This window comes from Dama dama, chromosome 4 (assembly GCF_033118175.1).
Source record: "Dama dama isolate Ldn47 chromosome 4, ASM3311817v1, whole genome shotgun sequence".
NCBI lineage: Eukaryota > Metazoa > Chordata > Mammalia > Artiodactyla > Cervidae > Dama > Dama dama.
In genome coordinates, this window is record NC_083684.1 from 20102982 (window position 1) to 20126415 (window position 23434).

Here is a 23434-nt window from a genome sequence, read left to right on the forward strand (position 1 = left end):
GCTCCCAGACACACGGGCGCCAGCATGGTGACTTGCACACCCTTCTGCTTTCAGGGGTCAGAGAGGTCGTGGGCTTTGGTGTCAGCCAGCCTGGGTTTGAACAACAGTCCCACCACTTCCTGGGGAGTGACCTGGGGTGAGCCAGCCACTCTCTGGAGGCCTCAGTTTCCACATCTGTACAATCGGGACACCCACAGGATCCAGCTCACCAGGCCACGTGGGGTCAAGAGGCCCCGGGCGGAGCTGCACAAGGTCACGTGGCCGGGAGGTGGTAGAGCCAGGGTGGCGCCCTGGACTGGGGGCGGGGGAGGGGGGCGGCCCTACCTCACTGGAGTCCTCCTGCTGGTTGACCACGGTGAGGGCGTCCTCGGAGGCCTGCCGCCGCGCCTCGGCCAGGGCCCGCTCCATCTTGGCCCGCTCTGTGCTGATGAGCTCATGGGCCTTGCGCTCAGCATCAGACACGGCTTTCTGCAGCTCTGACATTGCCTGCCGCTTCACCTCGTTCACCGCCTCCTCTGAAAAGGACACCTCGGGCTGTTCATCTCGTGGGCCAGTCCAACTGGATCTCCCCTGCCCACAACCCCGGAGCGGGCAGCCAGGCATGGTTGTGGGGAAATCTCCAAAGCCTGCCCTCTACTGTGTGCAGAGTGCCACGCCCTGGAGGGTGGAGAGTGGGTCAGCAGGCCTGGGAAGGCCCTGCTGGGCCCCTCCAGCATACGGGGAGGGTGGGAGAGTCTGGGGCCCCAGGCCATCCCCACTCACCCGCCTTTCTCCAGATCTCCTCGGGCATGTAGCCAGACAGGGTCCGAGGCATGAACTCCCGGTGGATGTCTGAAACACAGGGACACCAGCGTCACACACAAGATGGGGCCTCGCCTGGTTGGGCCCTGGGGGCAGGGCGTGGGAGTGACCTTGGGGGTTCCTGAGGTACACATGGGGGAAACCCTGTCTCTGCAGCTGGTGGAGGGGGGAACAGGGCAATGTCATGAAGGAAGACTGTCAGGGGCAATGGGCCTTGGATTTGACTGGGAGCTTCGACGAGATGGCCTCTCAGGTTCCACAGTCATCAGGCCCCTGGGGGCCTCCCAGTGCCGAGCCCTTGTCCCATCGGAACCAAGAACTGGGCATCCCCGCAGGTCAGGCAGTGTCAGTGCAGCAGAAGACCCTTCTTTTCCAGGTGGGGTGGTTTGGGTGCTATTTCCTTGCAGGGCCATGATCAGTGATGGCCTGGCCCCTGGTCCCCCTGCATCGGCCCCACACGTGCCCCCCAGCGCACCTAGCTGAGCACCCTCTGTGCCTGTGGAGCTGCTGAGGGGCCGGGCGGTCGGCCCAGGGCCCTTCTTGCTGTCCTCTGCCGCGTCGCTGCAGCGCCGGATCCAGTGGTTGAGCTCCTCACGGTCAGCCTCCTGGCAGCGGCGCAGCACGGTCAGCGACCGCCGCGTCTTCTCGGCCATGTCCATAATGCAGTTTAGGAGCTGTGGGCACCCAGGGTGGGTGAGTCGCACGCAGAGGAGGACAGCTAGGACACTGTCCCGCACTCCAGCCCCGTCCACCCGACTGTGTAGCCTGCCCACAGCTCTTGAGGCGTTGGCTGGAAAACCGATTTCTGCTGCTGCGAAAGATCCCTGAGCACCTGCGCAAGGACTGGGGAGGCACCCAGGGCTCCCACTGGTGGGGAGACTGTCCAGGACCCAGAGCTGGAGCTCTCCTTGCAGTCCTGGAGTTGTGGTCTGCCCCGTGGAGCAGAGGGGTCAGTGCTGCTCTGGGGACCACCCTTCTCTTGGGCTCCCCTCCCCAAAAGGACACGGGGTGGGCATGACCTGAAAATGGTGTTGAAGGGCTCCAACCCTCATGGCCAAGGGACCTTCCTCAGGGAGACAGTCCATGGCGGCCCAGGGGGGAGTGTTCTGAGGGTTGGCCAGGAGTGCAGAAGCAGAGGCTTGGGCACAGGGCTGAGGGAGGGCACAGCGGCGGGCCCCTGCAGCCTCTGCAGGTTGGGCAGGGCGCCTGGGAGTGGCTGCGGCATCCCGTGGCCTGAGCCTGGACACTCACGTTATTGAGGTGCTTCCACTCTTCCGCCCACTCGCGCTCCGTGAGCCTGTGGTCAATCACTTCCTCAGGCCGGGATCCGTGCATTGCTGCGGAGGGAGCGTAAGCTCAGGCCACGCCCCTGCCAATCAAGCCACGCCCCTGCTCACGCCCCCACCCAGGCCCCGCCCACAGGCTGTGCCCTCCTAGGGTAAGTGACCCTCTCTTTGCCCACCGCCCTGGGTGGAGTGGGTCAGGAACAGGCCTCTCCTCTACTCATGCTTGAGAGGAAGAAACCAGTGTCCCCATCCCTCGCTTTGACTACTCCTTCTCCTCCCCCAAATTCAGCCACTCTCTCTTTCTGTCCCCTGCTGCCAGAGAAATGGCAGTGGACCTCACTTAAGGGGCGTCTCCACTGCTCAGGGTCTCCTTGTGGCTGCCTGGCTTCAACTCACACTGTACTGCTTTTCCTGAGCTAGCTAAACTCCTATGCACCCTCCAAAGCCCAGGTGGCAGGCTCCTTCCTCCTCAGCAGCCTTGTGCTCCCAGATTCCCTTAAGCCCTGTATATCTCTGGTTGTTTAGTAATCACAGGTGCTTCCTTGCTTATTCTCAATCACCCAGCAGACTGTGTCAGTCCACAGGGCAGGGCTGGCAAGGCCTGTTCCCCTCTGTGGGCTGAGCTCCCGGGCTGAGCTCCCGCTTGGTAAGAGGGGTGCATGGCTTAATCTGCTGGGTCTCAAATAAGCAGCTCCAAGTGTGGTCTCCTGGGAAACAGTGGGGCTTGAAAAGGTCAAAAGCCCTGGCACTCATTCCCCATGGGGTCTGGGCCCCTTGTCTTACCTGTGGCCTCAGTTTCCCAGCCTCCCTGCCTCCCTAGTGGGAGGGGAGAGCCCCTGGTGTGGATAGAGGAGGGCTCTGTACTTAGTGCTTTACCCATTCACCCCTGCTTCATCCTCTACGGGAGGGGGTCATGTCGTTATTTCCACTTTACAGATGAGGAAACTGAGGCTGGTTAAGGGGACATGTTGACCAAGGTCAAGCAAGGTCAACTGGTGCTGGGGCTGTGCTCTTAGCCACTGGCTGGTACAGCTCCAGGGACTGAAACAATGGGATGCCCCCACCCCCTAAACAGAAACAAAACAACCATGAGCCGAGAAATTCATGCCAGAGGGGCAGCATCTGGCGTTCTCATAGCTTCTCCTCTTATACTGCTTGAAATACCCAACACGATCACCCTCACTGTGACCCAGCATGTTCCATGCTTCCTGGGCTGGGGTCTACTTAGGCCTTTCTTGGTCCCCAAACCTGAAACACCTCCTCAAATTGCAGCCAAGGTGGGAGGCGGTAGCCACAGCCCGCTGTCCACCCACCGCCCTGCCCTGTTGCTTGTGGAGCTGGGGCCCGCGCCAACGCCCCAACCAAAATAGTGGCTGAGATCTGCCTGACAGCTGGCGTTTATTTTTGCGTTAGCAGAAGCGGATGGGAATTAGCACCTGCCTGACCCGGCTGTGGGGAGCCAGACGCTGTCACCTGCTGCCTGGGCCCAGGCCCTGGCAGCTCCCGTAGGGAGGAGGTGGGGAGACGGCCTGATAAGGGGCAAGGCCTCTGCTGACCCTGCCTCTGGGCCCCCGGTTGGTGTTCTGGGCCTCCGTCTCAGGGGCAGCCTTTGCAGGCTGGTCTTATTCATCTCTTTGACCAGCACAGAGGAGGCTCAGAAGGCCGGTTGTCATTGCTAGACAACTTTGGGCATGTCCATTACCCCTCTGGGCCTCAGTCTGCCCATCTGTGATGTGGGTGGGCTAACACATCACACAGGTGTATCAGAACACATTGGGGGTGCCGTCTTCTGGAGCCCAGTAAAGCATACAGTGCCAACCAGACTTCCACCAAGAGCTGTCACCCTGCCACCAGCACAGCTGGGCCTGATGGCACCCACTCTGGACCCAGCCCTCTATTAACCCCTCATGCCCCAAGGGCAGGACTGCTCATAGACCAATCAGCAGAGAGGCTGCAGGTGTGCGGGAGCCAAGGGCGGGGGGCGGGGGTGGGCCGTCACTTGCCCAGGGGTACACCTGAGGAATCTCAGAGCTCAGAGGACCAGGCAGTCCTGCCCCCAGGGGTCTGGCTCCAGCACCCAGTCTCTCTCATCTCCTTCCTCTGCTCAGGGACCACCTCCTAAGGATCTGGTATTTTGGTGTTGATGCCCATCCCGTTAGAGGGCAGAACTGGCCATGTGTGATAAGTGGTGCATTCTGCTGATCCCTTGGGGCACCCAGGTCTTGGAGGTGAGGCCACAGCTCCTATGACCTGGGGACCCCCACGTGCCAGGTGTTTCCTGGCTACCATGCACCCCAAGAGGCTCTAAGTCCCCCAGGACAGGTACTTCTGCAGCCATGGTGCCCCTCCCTCCATGGGGAGGGGTCTTTCTGGGTCTGGGGGATGTCGGGTTGCCCCCCAGGACAGAGTCTCAAAAGATGACTGTCCCTCAGGCTTCCGGCACAGCCCAGCTGGGGTGGGGTGCAGATCCTTCCTCTGCATTGTGTTCTCAGGTCCCTCCTTCCAGATAGACGTGTCCAGGCGGTGCCCGCCTGCAGGTACACACAGCCGCCCTGGCGGCCCCTGCCCACACCACTCACCCAGCTGCCGATGGCGCTCCCGCAGCTCCCGGGGGTCAAGGTGGCGGTAGGAGTCCCGGAAGTGGTGGGCCATGGCCATGTCCTCCAGGCGGTAGTGTGGGGGCGGCGGCGGGTGGGGCAGCCCGTTGCTGGGGCTGTAGCGCTGGGCGGGGCTCAGGGTGCATGGCCGTTTGCTGAGGTGGTCCGGGTGCAGTGGGTCCCGGTCTGACCCATTCTCTTTGGTCCTGGTCCAGAGAGCAGGTGGGGACAGTGGTCAAGGGACCACGAGCCATGGACCGAGGGGAGAGAGGGAGGCAGGGGCGTGGACAGAGTGAGCGAGTGGGAGACAGACCTGCCCACTGGGGGTCTGGCGCCCCCTTTCCCCTGCTTCTCAGGGGTGCGGGCTCCTGGGGCTTGGAGGTCAGGGTGCTTGGGTCTTCTTGGAGAGAGTGGGGAGAGACAGCCTTCCCTGGCAGCAGGACACACACCCGCACTGTGACCCAGCAGAGGGTGTCAGCCCAGCACCTGGGGACCTCGGGCCGCTGGACACTCAGGCACACCTGTTGGGAACTCCTGTCGGGCAGACTCCTGCCTTCTCCCTTGTCCTCCCGGGGTGGGGTGATGGGCATCTGAGTCCTCAAGAGGCCTTGCCACGGCCAGAGAGGGTGGCCTCCCAGTGATCAGCCTGTGCGGTTAAGGCTGAACTTGACCAGCCCAGTGGCGGCAGCCACGGAACACAACATGGTTTCCACCTGCATTCTCAGCCCTGGCACTGGGCGCCTGCTGAGCCTCGGCAGGAGGGCAGCTCTCAGGAGTCAGAAGGGGAGGGCGCTGCCTGCTGCGCCCCTAGGTACCTGTCGGGGGTCCTCCTCTTGCCGTTGTCGTTAACCTCCAGCAGGAGCTCCGAGGAGTCGACAGGGGAAGAGGCGTCAGCATCCAGCAGGGCTTGCTCATGCTGGGCCAGGTACTGTGCAGGGCTCTGCTTGGCCAGGCGGGCACAGTGCAGGAGCTCCCGCTGCAGCAGGGGCAGGTTAGCCTGTGGGGAGGGCGGGACGGGCTTGGACTGTCTGCCGGCTGAGGTCAGGGCACAAGGGTGCTCAGACGTGAGGCAGGGAGGCCAATGGCCAGCATTGCTCTGTGACTTTGGGCAAGATGCACGACCTCTCTGGGCCTCGAATTCCTCTGCTACAGCTTGGGAATGAGGGCAAGACCATGCCCCCAGGGGATTTGGGTTTTTTTTCCCATCACTAAACTCCCTTCTGCTCTGGCATCAGAAGGTGAGGAGGGCTCCTCCTCAGGACCCACTGCCTGTACCTGTGGGAGCAGGTCTTGGGTGAACCCCTCTCGGAGGACAGAGTGAGGCTCAGAGTGGAGGGGCGGCCCCCACACTCAACTTGCACCATGGAGGAGCAGGACCCCAGCACACCTGCCCTGGATGGCTGGCCCCTGACTTCCCACTTCCCCTCCCAGCCCGGCCTGGAAGGAAGGCTCTGTGTGCCCACATCACTGAGCCGACACGTGGTCACCTCCCGGGGGAGGGGGGTGGTCTGGACACGACCACTTGGCTCCACATTTGTGGGTTAGGCACCACAGCACAGGAAGGTGTGGTGTGTGTGGGGTGGGTACAGGATTCAAATGCAGATCTGGCCTGCGACAACCGGACGTGACCGCTGTGTCCTCCAGCCTCCGCCCTCACCGGGCTCTGGGCCTGCCAGCTGGGCCGCAGGGGACTCTATGGTCTTCCCAGAACCACCGTTGGGCAAGGGGTGCAGGCTGGATGGGGGCCCAGCGGCAGGCCGCTTGGGACAGCCAGAGTTCTGAGTATTTGTAAATAAATGCAGTTCCTCAACTTTCTCATGGTGTTTCCAAGCTGCCTCGCAGCCCCTCCCACCTCTGCCTCCCCAGCCCCCGCCTGCCATCCACCCGGATGGATCAAGCAGCCGATGCGTTTTTGTGAAGCAGCGCCGGCTGCCAGGCCTGTTTTTCTATTTGGATAGCTGAACAAGGGCCAGCCCGCCATCTGTTGAACACGTTAGGAGCATGAGCTGGGAAAGGAGGTCCCGGGAGATCGGAAGACGCCAAACATCCTCCCTCCCCCTCCTCTCCCGGCACAGCAGGGCGGGGACAGCACGGCTGGCCGCTGGCCGCCCGCCACCCATGGAAACATCTGGATTCCTGGCCAGCTGGGGCCAGCTGGGAGTGGTGGCCCTGGGCAGAGGGCTGGCCGGGTGGGTGGCATCTCCCGGCTCCTGGAAAGCCCACCACACAGCCACGCACAGTGTTGGGCTCAGGAGAGGATGCAGGGCTGTTGGGAACCTGGGCTGGGGGAATGGGGACCCCAGGCTGGAAGAAATGGGTAGAAATTGCGGGGGCCTCATGTCCCTCCAAGACAGCAGCCTGAGTGCTGTCTCCAGGACTCAGGGCGCCCGGGATGCCTCACCACTGAGATGTGAACCCTGTTCTGCTGCTTGATCAAAGGCTCCACCCTGCCCTCTTCCCAGAGGGGAACTGAGGCCGGTGGGTGACGGTGTCAGTGGAGCAGGTGTCTCTCATGTAGTGAGGGTTTATGATGTTTCTATTGTCTCCACTGCACACACAGCCTGCATGACTGGGTGCCCTGTGTCAGCCCACCCTGGCTATCCTGTGTGACTGTGGGCAGGTCACTTAACTTCTCTGACTCCTGCCTCACCTGCAGCTGGAGCTTCGAGAAGCTGTGGCTCCTCCCATTCCTCCTATGAGTTTACTGGTCCAGTCCCACCTGGGGAGGTGGGTGGTCACACCCCAGGGACCCGAGAGGGGACTGGGAAATGGGGGTTTCAATTACCCGAGGGCAGAGCTGGGTGTGAGCCTGGTGGACCGGAAGCAGCTCCTGCCTCTTTCACAGGAGATGGCCTGGGGGGCCACCACACAGGTGCACCATGGTGGGCCTGGGGGGGCCATCAATTCACTGGAAGGCACTGTCCTTGTGGCTGCCAGGTCACAGGTGGGAAAACCGAGCCCACCCCACCCCCCCAGCAGGCCGGCACACCCTGCAGGCTCCCCGCAGCACTCTGCACTCTGAAGAGGCCAGGGTCCTACAGTGAATGGGGGGCAGGGGAGGGGCACTCCCCGGGCAGGGCTCTGGCCGGTGCCTTGTTCACAAGACCGGGGAACAGGCCTGACCTGCCCAGAAGCCCCATGTCAGGCAGGCGAATGGACTCTGTCCCTGACAGCACCTTGGTCTAGGGCCCTGGGCAGGGCCATGGGCATTCAGTGTGGCCAGCTCGTCCCTCACCCCAGCTGCCTGTTCCCGGGAGGGCAGTCAGGGCACCAGAGTCCTGACAGCCCCATGGCCGTGCTGAGGGCAGAGGGGACACCGAGGCAGGCGGTGCCATGTTGGGTGTGCCCCTGAGAGGAGGCAGAGGGTGCCGAGCTCAAGGGGCAGGGGGCTGCAGGCCTGGCTGGGTGAGAGCAGGGATGTGTCGTGTTTTCCCAAACATGGGCAGCTGACACGGGGGGCGGCGTCTGCTGTAAATATCTGATCTGACAGAAGAAGCAGGCGCGCGGTGTCCCCAAAGATGGGGAGCGAGGAGTCAGCAGTAAGTTGAAAGGAGGAGAGGGAAGGGCTCCTGATGAATGCAAATGACTGCCAGATGGGGAAGCCTGGGCCCAGCTCAGCGTGAGCTCAGCAGGGTGTGGGCGGAGGGCAGGAAGGCGAGAGAAGGCAGCGGATGTGGGGGCGTGACGTGGGGTCCCCTCGGAGGAAGGTGCGGGCCTGGGGCACACCCTGTGCGGGCCGGGGGGCTTGGAGTCAATGGATTCTGGTACCCCTCCACGGGCGGGGGCCTCAGTTTCCCTGCCTGTTAACTGGACACAGTGGCAGTGTCTGTGCCGCCCCCTGAGGGCCGCTGGGTGCTTGGCGGGGGCAGCTGCAGAAGAGCTTTTCAGGGGATACCTGTCTGTGGAACCCCTGAAATCTCCAGATGAATGGAGCACATGCCAAATTCTTTGCCTGATCACTCCCTGCAACCCTTCCCAACAGCCCAAGAATAGCTCCCAAGTTACAGCCGCAGACATGGAGGCACTCCGTAAGTGGGACTCGCCCGGCCCAGGACCACAGGGGCTAAGTGGCAAAGTTAGGGCTTGAACCTGAGCACATCTGCTCTGGCCTGTCCCCTGGAAGGCAGGCCCCACCAGCGCACAGCATGCATGGAGGGATGAACCCACAGCTGTGAGCATCACTGTGGCCCAGAAAACAAGAGCCCGAGTGGGGGATGTCAGCCACATTCAGGGTGGGCGCTTCCCAAGTGCGCTGTGGAACCTGACCTGGGGAGGTGAGAGAGCAGAGGTGCCTGTGGTCAAATACGTTTGGGGAGCACCTTGTCTCCACCTGCTCTGGGCGATGTGCGGTGCTCACAGGGGAGCGAAGGCCCTGAGAAGTCCTGCAGGGCAGACTCGGGTCTGAGGCTGTCTGCATCTACACTCCTCCCGGTTTTGTGCCGAAGCTTTGCTCAGTGCTTTGTTCAATGCAGATTCTGACTCCAGGGGTCTGGGTCGGGGCCCGGAAGCCTGCATTGCTCACACGCCCGGGTGTAGCTGCCACCAACCCAACATCAACTGCTCCTGCCGAGAGGCCCTGGTCCACTGTTCATCTTCCATGATGACCACATCAGGTGGCTTCCCAACTGACACCCACCCATCTGTCTGCTCACTTACGAGTCGGTAGTCTGTCCACTGTCCCAATCCCCTCACTCCGTGTTCCACGCACAGGGCCGCAACACAGCAGGCACACACACACCCCACACCCCCCACCTCAGGGCCTCTGCAGGCCCACCCCTGCCTCAGGGCCTTTGCAGGCATGCTCCCTGCTGCCTGGAAGGTTCTGCTCCTCGCTCTCCTTTTTCATTGAAATGCCCCCTGCCCGCAGCTCCACAAAATCTATGACAGGTCGGCTGGCACATAGCGGGTGCTCAGAACATAGCTGTTAAAGGGCTGAGTGTCCTGGCCACTAACCACAGGACTGGTCCTGGGAGCTGCATGTCAGAGCCTGGGGTCAGGAGAGGACGGCTCCAGCCCAGCAGCGGGTTTGTAGCAATCAGCCGACGGGTCAGCACTGTTCTCCCAGGGGGTGGGAGATTAGAGTTTTGAGGGTGAGGCTGATCTAAGCTGGCAGAGGATACACTCAGGCCTCCTGGGGCCTCAGGGTAGGGAAGGGGGTTGGTCCGTACCTTCAGGAAAGGGATGACAAATGGCCGCAGTGGGAAGTTGGTGGCCTCCTGGAGCTTGGAGTGAAACTCCTCAATGGTCAGCGTGGAGTTCTGGGGAAGAAGACACTTGGCTTCAGCCTGGAGAGGGGAGGGCAGAGGCCGAGACTGGCCCGGCCTGGGGTCACCCACCGGGTCCCCACCCGACTCACCACGAGCCCCAGCACCAGCGTGCGCACACGCTCCCCGATCTCTGGGGAGATGTCGCTGCCGAACTGCTGCAGGGTGGCCAGGAAGCGCTTGAGCTTGCTGAGCTGCCGGGCCCCACAGGCTGGGGGCAGCTGCTGTGTAGATAGTGCGGCCGTGCACGAGGTGGCCGGGCCATTGCTGAAGCCGTTGGGCGTGGACGGGGCGCCGCCGATGGCCGTGGGCGAGTGGCTGCTGCCGTTCATCACTGCGGGGGGAGGGGGTGAGGATGCAGCAGAGCACCATGGGCCCCACAGACACCCTTTACATACATGCAGACTGAGGCCCCGGTGCAGGGAGGAGCTGAGCGTGGCCACCCTCCAGATGTGCCCCCGCTCAGCTGTCCTTCGGCCTTGCTCTGGGTTGTGCAGTCAGGCCCTCCACACCCAGAGACACCTAGGCCCTCCAGCTGCCTGGCACCCATGCATCTCCTGTGAACAGGTGGAGGGGCTTCCCTTCCATCGGGATCTGCTGGCCCATCTTCTCATTCCCCTGAAGGTCAGTGACCCTCACACCCGTCATCATGGCCACAGGCTGTGTCCCAATGCCTACACAGGCCCCACTGCCTGCATGAGGGCCCCAGTGCCAGGCTGACGGGGCTCAGGGTGGGCCAAGGGAGCCCGGACCCCAGGACAAGCTGGGCTGGATGCTGGCAGGGTCTGCTGCACGGCGGACATGTGTGCCCATGGGGCCTGCTGTGTGTAGAGGACAGGCTGGTGACCCAAGGGGTCTTAGATGAGCTTGTGCAGGGCCTCAGGAGCAGCACAGTGGGTCCCAGGGTGACAGACACTGGGGTGCTGTGAAGTGGTCCTGGGGCAGGACCATAACCTCAGGGGAGCCCATCCCCAGGGGCAGGGAGTCCTCCCGTGCCTGGCCACCTGCAACCTGCCTCCTGGCCTCAGAGCCTGCACAGAGGTCAGGGGTAGAGGGCTTCCAGGGTCCTTGATGACAGGGGAGGGGGCTCTGGACATGGACACCTCTGGGAGTCCCGCAGCGCAGCCCAAAAACTCAGCAGTCATTCACACCTCCGTAACCTGCTCCTTCAAGTTCGCATACTCGGCCTGTGTGTGCTTGCCTGCCAGCTCCTCCCTACATGACCCCCTTACACACGCCCTTCATTCCCCACGCCTTCCCTCCCTTAGCATCTTTGTACACACACTCATACAACATACCAAATACATGTACACTCATTCTCATATACATATGAATACACGTACACACACAACACACACACATGCTTGCACACAGGCCCATATGCACCACACACACGCACACATGTAAGTGCATGTGGACATAGTGCACACCCCACGTGCACAAAGATGTATGTATGTCCCCACGCATGCACACAGACACCACAAGCATACTCCCCCATACACACTTGCACATGTGTACACCTGTGTGTGCACATAGGCACGATGCAGTGCAGCCCCACAGCACACACGCGTGCTTGCCCACCCATAGCACACACCTGGGCACACCCACACAGTGAACATGTGCAGGTCAGCATGGTGCACATATACACGCACCATGGTGCACACGCACCCACATGGTGCACACACAGGCACTAACACCGTATACATGCACCCGCACGGTGCACACACACACATACATGCCCAAAGAGCACACATGTGTGCGTGCCTACACAGCACACATGTATGTGCACACGCATACCTCTCACTCACTCTGCTGTGGTTCCCAGGCCTGGCCCTGCCCCCATTCCCCTCCACCCCGCCAGGCTTTGTCTGGCTGGGACTGTGCAGAGGCTGTGAGCTCACATCTTGTGGTGGGGATTCTGAGGGTGCTCAGAGCTGCTGCTCCCTCAGGGCTGCATTTCTCTGAGGCTCCAGCATCCCCTGGTGATGAGGGAGCAGCGACCCTTTTCTCCATGATTGGGACGTTGCCGGGCTGGGCTCTGGGAAGTGACCCCTCCAGAATAATCACCTATAATTGCTGTTTACTTGGCCACCTTGGACAGCGGGCGCGTCGGTTTGCCCCTCCAGACCACGCAGACCTGCCATCCTGCCCTGGCTCTGGGGGTGACCTCTGCGGACTGTCTTGGCCTTGCCAGCCTGGAAGGGCAGGAGCACGTGAGGTGGGACCACACGCCTGCCCCTCTGCCCTGGGCCTCAGCTCTCCCAGGGCTTGGCTCTCCAGGTCCCGGTTACCGGCTCTGTCCGCCCCTGCAGGCCCAGGGGACACAGCTCCCGCTGTCTCTAGCCCCATTCCCTGGGCTCTGGAACTGGCCCACCCTGTTAACCCCGAGTCTGCTGTCTGGTTGGCTCTGCCCACATCTCCAGCTTCCATGACCCCTCGCCTGCAGCAACACCTGCAAACACTCTCCTCCCCTCACTGAGCAGCAGGTCAGGGACCACCCCCCTAATCCACGGACGGTGGGCCTCACAGTCCCTGCGCCCTGCATGCCTTCTGCTCCCAGGTGCCCAGGCACCATGCCGCTCCTCAGTGGCAGGCTGACACAGCCCTGCCCCCCAAGTGCCCTGGTCAGAAGTGGACGTCCCAAACCAGCCCAGACATGCTGTGGGGGTGAGACTTGGTCCTGGCCTCAGTTTCTTCATCTGCAAATGGCCCTTGGCCCGAGCCAGAGGTGGGGTCTCAGGGCCGGGAGGACAGCTCCTGGCTCCCTCCGTCTCATGCCCCTGCTTGTAGAACACAGGTCATGCCTCTCCTACCAGAAGGGGCTGGAAATGCTTGACCTGACTGCTTTCATGTGCTGGGTGATCGCTCGTCCAGAGCTAGCCCCCACTCGACAGACGTCTGGGAACCACTGATTGGAGGCCAGGGTCAGCACCAAAGCAGACGTGCCCCCGGCGTGTCCTGAGGAGGGCCGGCTGCAGGCGGGGGGCCCACTGGGCCCTTGGTGCTGCCACTCCCTCCCCTGGAGACGCAGTGCAGGTTGAACTCTGTTTGCCCCCTCTGGGCTGGGGGACCCTAGGAGCTCTTTCTAGAACCCACAGGTGACACTCTGGCTCAGGGACAACCCTGAGGACAATGTGCCTCATTCCGGGGACTCCCTCTTGCCCGGGGAGGGGTAAGCTCCAGACACAGACAAGAAGGGCCCTGTCCCTCCGAGCCGTGTCCCAGGATTTGGGGACCAGAAGACCCCACAGTTGTGCTACTTTTCTCTGTCACCGCAGAGCTCCACTGATCCCTCGGTGGACACCAACACACACACACACACACACCCCGACTGGGGCTGATGACAGCCACTGGCGGTCACCCAGACAGGCTGGAGGTGGCCTGCTGCATGGGGACCTCACCACAGCAGGGCCTCCTGGCCAGTTGCAGCAGAGCTGGGCCATCACTTGGGGTCTGGCCTTCCAGGGGCTTCAAAGACCTGTGGCTGTCCCTGCCGCCTGGGCCCCCGCCCGGCGGCCCCTGGCCCGGCCTCCCTGTGGCGCCCTTACCCGCTGGCCCTCGGTGCCTGGTCCTCCCGCGGCTGGCCTGCCCTCTCTCGCCGAGTTCCCTCCCGGGCTGCCGGGCAGTCTCAGCAGCTTGCTAAAGTGACGCCGAAAATAACCCCCGGCCACAAGTGCTTTCATTCCCACAACAGGTGTGTTACTAAGATAGACCACACGTGTCCCGGCCGAGGTTTTTGGGGGCACGGAGCAGCACCCCCACGGCTCCCCCAGGCCCGGAGCCTGGGTGGGGTGGGGGGAGCTTAGGATGAGGCATCGAAAACAGCCCCTCCTGCCAGCCCCCAGCCTGCCCTCGGGCACCATCCTCCTGGCCACACAAAGCACCCAGGCCTGGCAGTACTGCAGCTCCATGGACGCACGGGGCCCCGGACGAGGCCACACACCTGGGCTTACATCGCTGCGCGTGCAGGCTGACACACTCCCAGCATCGCCCTGCAAGAGCCTCCCCTATGGCACCAGCTGCAGCCCAAGCACTGTGATGGGAATGTCCACTGGTGACCAATACCTGTGGAGCACCCTGCGTGTGCCGGGGACTCCCATGATGTGACCAGCAGCACCCTGGGGCTCCGTGTCGTTGCCCTCAGCGCTGGGCCTGTGACTGCTTTTCTACAGGTGGGGTTCCCTGCCTGAGGACACAGTGCCTGCAAGGGTAAGAGCAGGGTCTGCCCTGGGAGAGGCTGCGGACTTGCTACTGGCATTCTACCATCCTGCAACTCTGGGACCTGCCTGCTTTGCCCAGTTCTGAGGTGGGGAGATGGAGGCTCAGAGAGGCCATCCACCTGCCCAAGGTCACAGTGTGTGGGCGGCAGGGCTGGGTGTGAACCTGGTCTGTGGGCTGGGGACCCCACCGCTCAGTCCTCCTGGTCGGCCCCTGGGCCCTTGTTCCCTAAGGGAGGCTGGCCTAGCATGGCAGATGCAGGGGGCGCAGACAGGGCGGTAGGCCCTGGGCCAGGACCTCTGGGAGAACAGTGGTTTTTGTTATTTTACTTACAGAGACAGACCATAGACCATTTTAAGCAGCCATGAAAACGGCCATGGGGCAGAGACATCGCAGGCCCGTCCTCTCGATCTGTAAGCAAAATAAGAAAAACACGCTGTGAGGAAGGAGGCTGGGCTCTGGACCCCGCCCGGGGGGGGTGTCTGCAGCCGGCCCCTCCCCTGCCTCTCGACAGCGTTTTGGGGGTTGGGCCTCTGTCACCACCTAGGCCCAGTCCACTCCCTTCTCTGGGCCTCGGCTTCCTCGTCTGTGAAATGGGCAGGTCAGGGATCTCTTGGGGCCACTTCTGGTGGGAACTTCTGGGGCTCGACCGGAATTCTGGCTCCTCGTGGGCATGAGTGGGACACCCTGGCTCTTAAACAGCTGTTTCTGGAAGGTGCCTGGTGATCCCATTTGGCACCATCCTCAGGGCCCGGGCTGAGGGGCTGGGGGTTTCCATCGACAGTCAAGCCAACGATGGTTCCAAAACAAAGGCCAGGTCTGAGCTGCCGTGATGGGGGGAAGCACCAAACAGGAAGAGAGATTTGATTTGTCTGAGCTGAGGTCAGTAGACAAAAGCCACAAGGAGAAAAGCCGTACCACCGAAAACAGAGAGTGTGCCCCCTGTCGCAGGGGGTAAGAGCAAGATGGAGTGTTTGCCCCTTAAGGGTCCTCCCAGCTGCAGAATAGCTCCTCACATCCCTCCCCAGAGTTCTCTTGGCACTCCTGCCACCTTCCTGTGGCCATGCCACAGCTTCAACTCCAAAATAAATTTGTGCCCAGGGCAGTCACCGGGCAAGAAAAAAACCACAGCCGTGGCTCCCAGTCAGTCCCTGGTCAGCTTGGCTTGCAGGTCGGCCCTGGGGCAGCGGGGGAGGTTCTTGGCAGGAATCCATGGGGAGTGCAGAGGATCCGTCTACTCTGGGCACCACCAGCCAGGTGCACAGATGAGATGAGATGTTAACCTCATGTTAACACCCTGCTTTCAGGGAATTCCGAGGGTTAGGGAACAAACCTGAGGCCACCCCAGAGGCAGCCTGATACTCAGACAAAAGCTCCCAGCGGCCAGAGGGAACTAGGTGTCGGCTTAGAGAAGAAAGACCCGTTCTCTCATAACTTCCATGCTCTGAATAGAGCTGGGACCCTGGCCAGAGGGAATGGACCCCACACCACACATGGCCCTGCCACCACACATCTGTTCACCAGGCCCGGTGGCATCTGACCCCAGCCTCATCCGCAACCTGGAACATCTGTTTCCCAGACCAGTGCCTTCCGGAACACGGGCTCCTGGACTGAGAAGGAAGGCAGGCCACGGAGCCACGCCCACGAGGATCGGAGACCCTGGCTCGGAGCCCTTGGCCAGGCCCTCCGAGGGTCCACTGGTCTCTCCTGCTTGGAACTGCTTGGACAACAGAGTGGGGGCGTCATCATCCCAGGGGGACCTGCTGCTGCCCCATCAGGAAAATTCCTTTTCCTGCCTGGGCTGCACGGACACCCTGGGCTGCGTGGACACCCTGGGCTGCACGGATGTGGGTGAAACTCAGCCAGGCCGGAGCCTTCCCTCTCTACCAGTGAGGCTGGATGGGCAGCTGCAGTCAGTGGACAGAGATCGGCCTGCAGTTCAGCCCGAGGTGAGGACTGACTCTTCCGGAGAAGGAGGGGTAACCGGCTGGCCAGAGTCCCCAGGAGAACAGTGAGTGAGCAAAGTCCGGCCACCTCTGGCCCCTCCTGTGTGGCCAGTGCAGGCCGGGCACTCAGAGTGGACGGCAGGGCCCCGTCTTGAGACAGGAGGCAAGTGTGGGGACATGGGCTCATGCATCATGTGTGGGGACCCTGACTCAGACTGACCCCGCTGGAGAGAGGTGCTGGAACTGTTTGTGCCAGACAGTCCTGTGTTCAGGTGGCCGCACCTGGGAGCAGGTGGCATTTCCCTGTTTACCAGCAGAGACCAGCATCCTGCAGCAAGGGACCTAGCCGGACCCCTCCTCCAGATGGGGGCCACTGCCCAGCCTCTGATGGCAGCACCAGCACCATTCACAACCAGTAACAGAGCCAGGCTGGGGCCTGGGCTCTGGGAAGAGACATGGACCCTGGTGAGCAGGGTGGGGCCTGAGGAACTTGGGGGCGGCCAGGTGCCGCCAGGTTGAGGAACTGAGGTTCCTGCTCCACAGAGGGCCTTCATTTGGGTCCAAAGCCTGGGGAAGGGAGCCCTAGTGTGGGGCTTTCTGACCTCTGAATGTGTGGGTGGTGAGGCACGTGGGTCGCCCAGAAACACTTAGGACACATTGCTGAGCCCCTGGTCTTAGGGACAGGGAACACTGTCTCCCACACAAGCACAAGCCGGGGGTCTCCTTCCCAACTGCTCCGACTCAAAGGCCCAGGGCTCCAGGGGTGGCTGTGGACTCCGCAAGCCCACCTACACCCGCTGTGTGCACCAAGATGCTCAACTATGGCCCAGTGCCCGTGAGGCACCACCTTGGGGTCAGGTCTGCCTACCTTGCTGCTGGCAGCTAAGGGTCTATGGGCCCAGTTCCTGGCCCACCCACACGCCTGGATCAGGACTGGCCGCAGGGCTCTTCCAAGGCCAGAAACGCCTCCAACTGCCCCTTCACGGGGTCCAGGCCAAACAGGATTCACCCACATGCAAGTAGTCTGCTGTGTGACCACGGAGAAGTCCTCGTCCCTCTCTGAGCTCCAGTATAGCACCTGACCTTGATGGAGGGCTCACCGTGTGCCCGCCCCGCTGAGAATTATTAACTCATTCATCCTCACAGCAGCTCTGTGAGGCAGGGCCATGGCCAGCCCCACTTTCCCAGTGAGAAACGCCAGGCCCAGAGAGGTTAAGAACTTTCCCCAAAGTCACACAGCTACCAAGTAAAAGAGCTGGGGTCTGAACCATAATGAGATCCTCCCTCTCAAAGGCCCAATGGGGGGTCGTTTACAGGTCCAGGTGAAAGTTCGGACCTCAAATGGCTCGAGGGACACCCCCACCCAGAGGTGACTCTTCCCACCGCCCCCTTGAGACCCAGTCCTGGGGTTACTCACTTGTGTGGGGTGTGAAGGAGGGGTGTCGTGTGGCCCCCTGGGATGCGGCAGGCGGTGGGGGTGGCATGCTGGGGGGCGTGGCCCGGGGCTGCGTCTTCACCTCAGCTGGGGAGTCGGGCATCGCGGTGGCCTTCTCCTTTCTGTCTGCTGTGGACGCCACCGGGGTGGAGGGCCAGGAGAAAGAGACAGAGAGCAGGTGAGTCAGGCCAAGGGGTGGAGGGATTGGCACTGCCCAGGCCCACCTGCTTCCTGGGCGAGGCCCCAAGCAGCTGGAGCCCGGGTGGGGGACACTCTGCCCACAGCCCGCCACGGAGAAGCCCCAGGTGTGCTCACAGGTGGCTGGCATCCCACCCACCTGGGATCAGACAGCAGGATGGGTCAGCCCACTTCAGGTACGCTGGAGGGCGTAGCTTCAAGAACCTGGGCCACCAGAACAGGCCTGGGGTTCTCATTGTGGGGGTGACCCTGGGGAGCTTGGGTTTTCTCAACTGCAGACCAGGGAGTCGGGGAGCACCCCCTGAGGCTGTGGTGCCCCCACTTCCTTAATCAGCAGCTTCTGGAGGGCCTGTATGGATGACCTCCCCACTGCGGGGCTGGCCTGAGACTCTGCATTCCTAATAGGATCCCAGGGGGAGCTCTCGCTCAGAGACACCCTAGCATTATCCATCCTAGAGCAGATGCTAAAAGGCAGGTCTGGGGGTCTTCCCCGGGGAGACTGGGAGGCAGGAATCTGTATTTTCACCGTTTCCTGGCCCAGGCGACACCTGGGACCAGCCAGGCCAAGGACACATTTGATTTCAGGCCATTTTAGGCCTGGCCATCCAAGTGTGGTCCACAGAGCAGCAGGTCCTGCCCTGGATTCTATGTCAAAGATTCCACAGAATCCCACTGTGTCAAGGATTCTGATGCTCTGCTAGGAGCCAGGGTGTGGAGACAGGGTGGAGATGTGAAGGAGAGACCCCAGCCTGACATGCCCCCGAGCCCCTGGGCCCACAGAGTAGGCCCTGGGAAAAGGCCTCTGGGTGACTGACCGTCCACGCGAACCCGAGGCAGCAGCTGCCCAGGTATTCTCAACTGGGGGAGGGAGCGAGCCTCTGGGCCACCCCCCACCCCTACCCGCCCCGGCCCCAGCTCAGCGTCAGCCAGCATCCGGCGACCATAGAGATCTGGGAGGGCGGCTGCGATTACAGGTGGGCGTCCCCGCCTGTTACAAACTGGCCCAGCCTGTGCTGCCTGCCCGCCCCCCACCCCCGCCACTGCCCATCCTGTTAACCCTGATGGGGTCTCACTGGGGGCCAGGGGGTGACGGGGCTGGGCTGGACACCTGTCAACCCATTCACTTCTTCCCCTCTTCCTCCCAGGGGCCCCACGTGATCTGGGCCGCCCGCCTCCATGGACAGTGACAGCGACAATAGTGTTTGTGTCCCAGACTGAGCAGACCTCCTTCCTTGGCCCCACGTCCTCCATACTGGGAGGAGACGCCTGCAGCACCCCAGGGCCCCTGAGGTGGGAGCAGAAAGCCCCCTCCTCACTGTCCCCACGGAGGGGGAAGCAGCCAGTCGCCGGCAGCCACCGGGCCACACAGCACCTGCTGTGCCCTCAGCTGTGGCCGCCCCCCCCGCCCCCTGCCGGGCGCCCTGCCCCCTGCCGCCGCCTGTCAGGAGCTGACGGCCGGGCACACGTGCGCTGCAGCTGTGGGGGCCTGTCAACACCATGCCTGGCTGCAGGGCCGGCGGCCAGTCCCCACTGACAACCAAAGAAGGCAAACGTGGCCAGCGCCGCGGGCCCTGGGCCACCCCTGCGGGGTGCAGTCCTGCCTGTCCTGGCCAGCCCTTCATCTGACCAGGCCACCCTGGGGCAGGCTGTCCCGCCAGGCTGGGACGCTGGGGACATGGCCTGTTTCGACCTTTCCAAGTCCTTCCATGCAGGGGCTTTGCTGGAGTGTCACAAGTGGAGGATACCAGAGACCCCGGCTCAGGGGGCATAGGGGAAGGGTGGACCGAGTGTGCCTGCGTCGCATGTAGCCTCTCACCCATCCCTCGGGTGTCTACAGGCCCTGAAGGCAGAGCTCCAGGCTGCCCACCTATGGAGGAGACATGCATGCACTTGGTAGATGACTCATGGCTCCTGTTATCGTCAGGAAACCCAGCACAGAGAATGCTGCTTCCAGCCCCGTTTTACAGGCACAGAGAGGTGCAGCCATCTGCCAAGGGCACACAGCACGTATGGGTGCGTCCCCAAGGGGCACACAAGTCCACAGGATTTCAAGGACTGGTTTGCATCAATGAGAACTCTCCTTGCAGGAGAGGAATCAGACCCAGGTGGATGGAGGCTGCGGGTTAGTGGGGGTGCATCCCCACCTCCTACGCTGGGTCTTAGGTCCCTGGGCTGCACACGGTGGGGCCACGGGTGCAGCAAGCCTCACATATGTTGAATCTTGTTTGAGTCTGGCTCTATTGCCTGATGGCTGTGTGACGTAGGGCAAGTCACTTCACCTCTCTGAGCCTTTCTACTCCTCTGTAATGGGTGATGGTGAGCTCTCAATGCAATCAGGAACGGTTTATGAAGCAATGCGAGGGCTGGGACCCTGCTCTTGAGGTTGCCCTCGGCCCAGATCCAAAGTAGCGCATGATGGAGGCCCTCAGGAAAGAGCAAGGGTGGTGTGAAGACGGCAAGGAACAGCACAAACGCTGGCGGGAGCGCACGGGCCTCTCTCTAGTCATGCAAAGAATCCAGATGAAGCTGGTGGGCAGTGGGGAGTCCATCAGGGTGTGCACAGGCATCACCTCTGCTGCCTGAAACCCTCAGCAGTTTCCACTGCACATGGGGTTCCCCGGGGCCTCCCCCCAATTCCCCTTCCCTCCTGGGGCTTCAGCTCTGACCTCACGTCCTCAGGAGAGGTGCCCCAGTGAGGGTCTTTGGCTCCCCTGGAATGTGATCCCCTCTGAGACGACCCTGCTTCCTGACCGCCACCGCCTCCCCCACCTCAGGGTCTCTGGCTGGGCTGGCACTTCCAGAAGGCCACCTGTGCACATGCTGGAGGCCAGGGCAGGACCCAAGAGTGAGGTCACTGCTGGGCAGCCCTCTGAGAGGAGGGGGCTCCCTGCTCAGTGCCTGGAGGGGGCAGGTCAAGGGTCCTGGCTGCCCCAGCCCCAAGGTGGGCCGACCCGGGGGGCTGTGGATGCAACTACAGCTCACCCTGGACACTTGCCCTCCCTGGGGCTGGCCAAGCGAGGACAGTAGGGTGTGAGGGGGCTAGAGGCCCACCCACCGGATGAGTGGCCGCCTCTAAGCCAGGCTCCTCGTGTCTACATGGGCACACTTGTCACCCACCTCCCGGAGTGCAGCATGGGTCAAAGGAGACGGAGAAGAGTGCTTAGCGGAGGGCAGGGCACCCACCATGGTTGGACCATCATTGCTGTTATTAATTACTGCTCTCTCTCTCCACCTCTGCAGCCCCGAGCTGTGTGTGGAGGAGCCAAGCCTGCCCGTCTGCCGGCCTGCACGGTCTGAGGGCACATGGCTAACAAGCTGCCAGATGGGCAGCCTCAGTCTCTTGAGTGCTGGCCTCCTGACCAGCCCCTAACCCCTTCCAAGGCCCAAGACCCCCAAGGGCTCTGGCACAACCTGACTGACTGTCTGGCCGCCCCATAGGGCCACCCAGGGGGTGACCCTGAGCCCACAAACCAGCGTGAACAGGAGCTGGCCAGGTCGTGGGGGCAGGGTAGGGGCTCACTGCGGGGTGCTGAGGGCCAGGAGGAGGGCAGCTCCCGCCGCCGTGAAGACTCCTGAGGGTGCCAGCATGGTCGGCAGGGCACAGCTCCCGGTGAGGTCCAGACTCCACCCAGAAGCCTGAGCCGGCCACGTGAGGCCGCTCTTTCCCCTCCCCCACTCTCAGGTCCTCCACCCTCCGGGGCCCACTCCCAAGAGTCCCAGCCCCGGGGGAGCCGGGTCCTGTGCCCTGCACGTCCACGCAGCCTCTCGTTGCACACTCAGGCCCTCCCCAGAAAGCGCCATCGGTCCCTGTGCCTGCCTGTGAGAGACAGGTCCGTGGGACACCCTCCTGGCTCAAACAGCCCCCCCATACCCACTCTGGGTCTGTTTCCCCACTCCTGACTCTGAAGTCGTTGGGGACCCTCAGCCCCACATACGCCCCCACCCAAAATCAGGATATCCCCTGCACAAGCCCCTTTCAGGGAGCTCTGACGTAGCAGGTCAGGGAGGGGGCCCTGGCAGCTGGACATATGTCTAGCTTTAGGTTCCTTCACTTTTATAAGATTAACATATAAATAACAGCTCCCCAGGCGAGGGCTTGGCACGTGTCCCATGCACATCAGCTTGCCCACTGAGGGTCCCAGGGTCGACTGTAACCCGGAATGCCACACCCTGCAGGAGGACTCAATGCGTCTCCACAGGGGCCCCCATCAGGCCCATTTGTGGATGGGGAAACTGAGGCTCGGGGAGGGCAAGTGTCTTGTTCAGGGTCTCAGAGCCTGACAGACAGCAGGGCCCCAGCCTGGGGCTCTCCAGGGGTGGTGCCTCAAGCCCCAGGCTCCGCCTCCGCCTGGGAGATCAGAAAGTTCTGCAGCCACCTCGTGCTCCCTGGGGAACATCATGTGGGCCGACCAGACACGGAAAGGCTGGCTGCCTGGGGTTTGAGGCTGGGGTGGGTTTGCTGCTCTGAGTCAGTGGGTGACGCCCCGGGTGCCCCAGCTTTGCGGCAGGTTAAGTGCGAGGACCATCTTCCCAACTCCCTTAGGCTCTTCCTAGGTGTCAGAGCTCCAGGAAGGAAGAATCGGGGTGGCCTCAGCATTCCTGGGCCTCCACTGGCCCCATCAGCAGTCAGGGGCCATGGCAGCCACAGGACCCGATAGAGAAAAAAGTGGGAGATGGGGTGGAATTGGAGAAGACACGTCTGGGCTTCTCCCTGACCAGGGTCCCTGTCAGCTCCCCAGGAGCCCGCACAGTATCTTGGCCAGAACAACGGCCCTTATGCTGGTGTGTGTTGGGGGGAACTCTCGGGGTGCCGGCCCCTCCCCCGGGGTCCCCTCCCCGTGTGCTCAGGGGGCAGGGATGCGCTGAGGGCCCAGCCAGGAGTCTGACCCTCACACAACGTGGGAGGCAGCCTAGTTCTGCTCCATCTGACAGACAGGAAACTGAGGCACAGAGAGGGTGGGTGACCTGCCGAGCTCACACAGCCGACAGGGGGCTGGAGGTGGCCCCAGAGTCCTACCCACCCGAGACCTGCTGCTCCCTCTTTCGCTCCTCTTTGAACTGCCCGTCCCTCAATCCCGGAGGGTGGGGGCCCCCCTGGTGTCCTGATGTCCAGCTGCGGTGCAGGAGCCAGAGGGTGAGAGGGGACGGCCTACTCGGTTGCAGCCCCACCCATGGCCCCGGCTCCGAGCCCTCAAGAACATTCCCAGACCCGGGCGGTGCTCCCCAGGCCCCTGGGGACCCTGCGTGTTTCCCAGACAGTGGCTCCAGTTCCCACTAAATGTCACTAACCCGTTGACAGAGGAAGCCGCTCTCCGGGGCCGAGCAGAGCTGGTGGGAAAGAACACAGAATGTGCCGGAACAAGCCACCCCATCCATCATTTTCCCTGTCCGCCTGTGTTCCCAGCCCGCCCTGCCCGGCTGAGAACTGGCCACAGCCCCATGCTCCCAGCCCTGGGGTTCTAGAACCCTCCATGGGAGGGGGCCCTTAGCATCAGCACAGCCCATCCCCCACAGGTGCTATTGCAGAAGCAGGGCTTGCTTTGGCCTCTTGTGGTCTGACTCTGCCGTCACCTCATCTGACCCTCACAGAAGCGGCAGGAAGTGGGCAGGTGGGCCCGGTACCAACAGGTAACCCTGCTCCGGGGGCAGGGCCCTGACTGTGAGCCCGGCCTCAACCTGAGCACTCCAC

General features: G+C 62.4%; 1 protein-coding gene across 2 annotated transcripts in view; it reads right to left on the reverse strand.

Annotated features, from left to right (window-relative positions):
* CBFA2T3 (CBFA2/RUNX1 partner transcriptional co-repressor 3) overlaps positions 1-23434 on the reverse strand; it is an 81084-nt gene that overhangs the window by 6610 nt on the left and 51040 nt on the right. Inside the window, exons 2-11 of one of the 2 annotated variants that reach the window (XM_061138369.1) lie at positions 17530-17676; positions 14500-14577; positions 10041-10282; positions 9853-9942; positions 5500-5681; positions 4667-4890; positions 2053-2138; positions 1277-1475; positions 763-831; positions 325-515 (exon numbers count right to left, since the gene is read on the reverse strand). In XM_061138369.1, coding sequence (XP_060994352.1) covers positions 325-515; positions 763-831; positions 1277-1475; positions 2053-2138; positions 4667-4890; positions 5500-5681; positions 9853-9942; positions 10041-10282; positions 14500-14577; positions 17530-17676 — 1508 coding nt within the window. The remainder of the gene's footprint in view (positions 1-324; positions 516-762; positions 832-1276; positions 1476-2052; positions 2139-4666; positions 4891-5499; positions 5682-9852; positions 9943-10040; positions 10283-14499; positions 14578-17529; positions 17677-23434) is intronic. The other variant, XM_061138370.1, reaches the window with a different exon arrangement.